General features: G+C 37.8%; 1 protein-coding gene across 1 annotated transcript; it reads right to left on the bottom strand.

The window, feature by feature from the left end:
* Positions 1 to 1,134: 1,134 nt before the first annotated feature.
* LOC108354315 (3'(2'),5'-bisphosphate nucleotidase 1-like) lies at positions 1,135 to 2,425 on the bottom strand. Its single transcript, XM_017605511.1, has 3 exons — positions 2,153 to 2,425; positions 1,824 to 2,082; positions 1,135 to 1,770 (listed from the first exon to the last, which is right to left on the bottom strand). The coding sequence occupies exons 1-3, from the start codon at positions 2,267 to 2,269 to the stop codon at positions 1,229 to 1,231; spliced, it is 918 nt and encodes a 305-aa protein (XP_017461000.1). The 5' UTR covers positions 2,270 to 2,425; the 3' UTR covers positions 1,135 to 1,228.
* Between the last annotated feature and the right edge of the window lie 1,063 nt (positions 2,426 to 3,488).

Here is a 3,488-nt window from a genome sequence, read left to right as displayed (position 1 = left end):
CCATTAGTATATTATGTTCAAATTTCAAATGTCTAAAAATTCGCGTTGATTTTTGAGTATTTTTTTGCTGACTGGCCTACACATTTTTTTATACCCGAGCGCACTTGTGCACGAGGGTATTATAACTTTGTTCACATAACGGTTGTTTGTAACAGGCAAAACGAATCGAGATAGATATAGACAAATGTATACATAAATGATCAGAATGAAAAGAGAAATCGATTAAGCGGTGACTGTCTGTCCGTCCGTCCGTCCGCCTGTGCACACGATAACTCGAGTAAAAATTGAGATATCTTAACGAAACTTGGTACGTGAACTTCTTTTGGGCGTGGGACGGATGGTATTGAAAATGGCTATAAACCTGAATTATATATTCGTATTAAAAAGTTTGCGATTTGCTGCAGCTTTACAGATTTTTCTTAATTTTCGTAGTTTAATTTTTTTAATTTAAAAGGGGTTTGCTAAAATACACATAAGCCATATTTTAATACAAAACTAACAAAAAAATTTTAGCATGCGAATATTAACAATAAAAAAAAAACAAAGCCGGACGCTCGATTTTGTAACAGTATCAGGCCGATTCTGAACAGAACTCCCTGAGAATTTTTTCTCTTTTCCCTTTTCTCCTATCATGAATAAACATTTTCTGTGGATTTTTTATATTAAATGGCGGAGTTGAGCTGTCAAAAAAGTATCAAACAGCTCTTGCGAAGTTTGAATTTTCTCCTTCCAAATTTTCGGGGAAAATGCTACTTCCTGGGAACTAATTATTGGAGGATTTCTTTCTCGGGAGAAACAAATTCCCGGAGAACAAGCTCCTTTGGAGTATTCAGAATTGGGCTGTATGTGTTTAAGACCCCTATTATGATTCACAACTTTGAAGATAGTTGAGTTGTAAGTTGTAAATTGGTATTGTGGGACACAACTCAACTCAACTTTGAAAACATAGTTGTCCGTCAGTTGTCTTGAAACAGCATTCTCGGGATCATCGGCTACAGTCGACTGAAAACAGTTGTGAACGGCAATAGCAACTAAATTGAGTTGTGAACCATGCACTGCTTATACATAACCCCTCATTGTAAATGTAAAACATCAATAATTTAACTAGAGCAACAATTTTATTATGCTTAACAGCTAGATTATAATATGCATGACCATTAAAAGCAACAATATTGTTTTACAACCACAATAAAATTGTCTGGATTTTAGCAATCATTTGTTATAAGTTTTATGAGCGCAAAGCCTCTAAAACTTCTTTTGGCACTTTACCTGCAATATCGGAATGTGAAATCTCTGGAATGGTAGCTAATACACCCATTCGATTTTTGAATTCTACATTTGCTGCATAAGAGTAATGAATGCCCGCTAGGTCTGTGAGAGTACCACCCCAAGCTTCGAGCACAGCCTCCGGGGCACAAGTGTCCCAACGCTTACAACCAGGACTAGCAAACACATAAGCATGAGCCTTGCCCTCCAACAGTTGTAGAACTTTGAATCCAGCACCGCCAACTTTGATCACTTCTGTTGGTGATAGCGCATCGAGAGCTTGTTGCACCAACGGGGTTAAATGTGAACGTGTTGTTGTAATAATCATTTGTCCTTTTGGCGCAGTCTTTGGCTCGATTCCTCCCGTTCCCAAACCTTTAAGACCCCAGATAGTTCGACCTATACTGCCATTTGTTTGCTTGTAGTATGGTTGGTATATGACACCTCCAACAGCGCGGTCTTTAATGGCTACACCAATAAGCACAGTGACATGTTCTAATAAGCCTATAATAATAAATATTGCAATAATTAAAAAGGCGAAATGAAAATCACTATACCTTGTGTATATTCGGAAGTGCCATCTAATGGATCTACCCATACAACAAAATCCTCCTCTTTAACTTCTCGCAAATCTTCAGGACATTTGTGAGTGAGGAACTCTTCATTTTCCTCTGAGATTAGCCATTCGTCTTTCACATCTAAGTTGGAATCTCCTTCCTCGCCGATAATTTTAACATTTGGAAATTTTCGCGAAAGTGATGCAATTATGCATTGCTGTGCTGAACGATCAGCTTCGGTTTGCAGATCGTCTTTGCCCTGCAGAAACATGTTTATAAATTACAAATCTAATTACAATGTTCATTGCATAGAAGAAATCCGTCGAGACCTCCTTCTCCACTATGCCGAGATTTCCGCGCTGCATCACTTCTCGAATTATTGAACCAGCACGCGCTGCTGTGTTGATGGACAAAGCCATAATACGCATCACTTGGGGAGTTGTCATAGCTTAAAATTACAACTATTCCCTATTAAAAGACTAAAATAAACGAATTTCTGTCCTACGGTAGGGAGACGACATTAATGAAGTGACTTCATTGATAATATCGATTATCTGGTGAACTTATCGATTCTCAAAATTCCTAGGGCAGTTGGGTATTAGAAATGTGAAGCAGATAGAACAAAGATAGCATATAGAGCAGCGTTAGCAAAACAGAAGCAACGCGAAACAGGAACAGAAACAAGAATGCTATAATACAAAACTGCGTCGTCCTTTCCGTTGACATCTGTGTACCACAAGTAAATAAAGAATAGAGCGAAAAGAAGAACGAATTGAAACTGCCAAAACAGTTCACTTTAAAGCGAAGAACGTGTTTTAATTTTGCTAAATGCGAAAATATTGAATTTTTCACCTAATGTATTAGAGAATAAGTGCACTATATTGCTCTGCAACTGAGGCTGCTTCAGCAAAAATTTTAGTGCCCCCCCCATGGCTTTGCAATTAAGGCTGCTGCAGAAAACTGCGGCAGCATCTCAGCGGGATTCATTAATTTAACACACAGCACTTCATTTATTAGTTTTTACGCAGTCTTCAACTCTAAAATCACTCACAAATTGCAAATTAACACAATTTAAACAAATTTTTCGCTTGTAATTCAAATTTCTCTTTGCCGCTGATTTGTAAACAAGGGTTTATTTACAACTTACCACAACCGTGAAATCGTCAAAACCAAGGCGAATTTATACAAGGTGGTGTAACTGGCAAATTTAGGTTTTCGCCGCAGTACTTATTAATGTCAGAATAGTGTAGTTGTTGTAATATTAATTCGCCTTGTTTACAACAAACACATCATTTTGACATTAATAAGTACCGCGGCGAAAATGTTAATTGGCCAGTAACACCTTGGGCAAAACCAAAGTAGCGGTACCACTGACAGCGCCACCTTTGTTCGCTGCACAGTGAATTGTATGGGCATTATACCTTGGTTATAATGCACGGAGCGAATCGTAACAAACCGAGGCGAATTCGTAGAGATCTATTGATTTTAGATGCTTCCGTTTTACATTGCGTTCAAGTGCATTATAACCGTTTGAATTTATTGCCCATAGAATAGATAATTAAGTGAAAGTTCACTCCGTTCCGTTATACCATGTTCTGACCGACAACGAAAACATATTTTCGTTGCTAAAACTGGTTTTCGACTTAAAACTTGTGTTTTCGTCCA

Source organism: Rhagoletis zephyria, unplaced genomic scaffold, assembly GCF_001687245.7.
Source record: "Rhagoletis zephyria isolate East Lansing unplaced genomic scaffold, Rhagoletis_zephyria_1.1 Rzeph_scaffold_34986, whole genome shotgun sequence".
Lineage (NCBI taxonomy): Eukaryota > Metazoa > Arthropoda > Insecta > Diptera > Tephritidae > Rhagoletis > Rhagoletis zephyria.
This window is presented reverse-complemented; position numbering and strand designations above follow the sequence as displayed.

Coding starts and splice junctions, on each gene's coding strand:
- LOC108354315 (XM_017605511.1), bottom strand. CDS start 2,269: ATGACAACTCCCCAAGTGATGCGTATTATGGCTTTGTCCATCAACACA. Junction 2,083..2,152: donor TCGGCATAGTGGAGAAGGAG/GTCTCGACGGAT, acceptor ATGTTTCTGCAG/GGCAAAGACGATCTGCAAAC. Junction 1,771..1,823: donor CACTTCCGAATATACACAAG/GTATAGTGATTT, acceptor TTATTATTATAG/GCTTATTAGAACATGTCACT.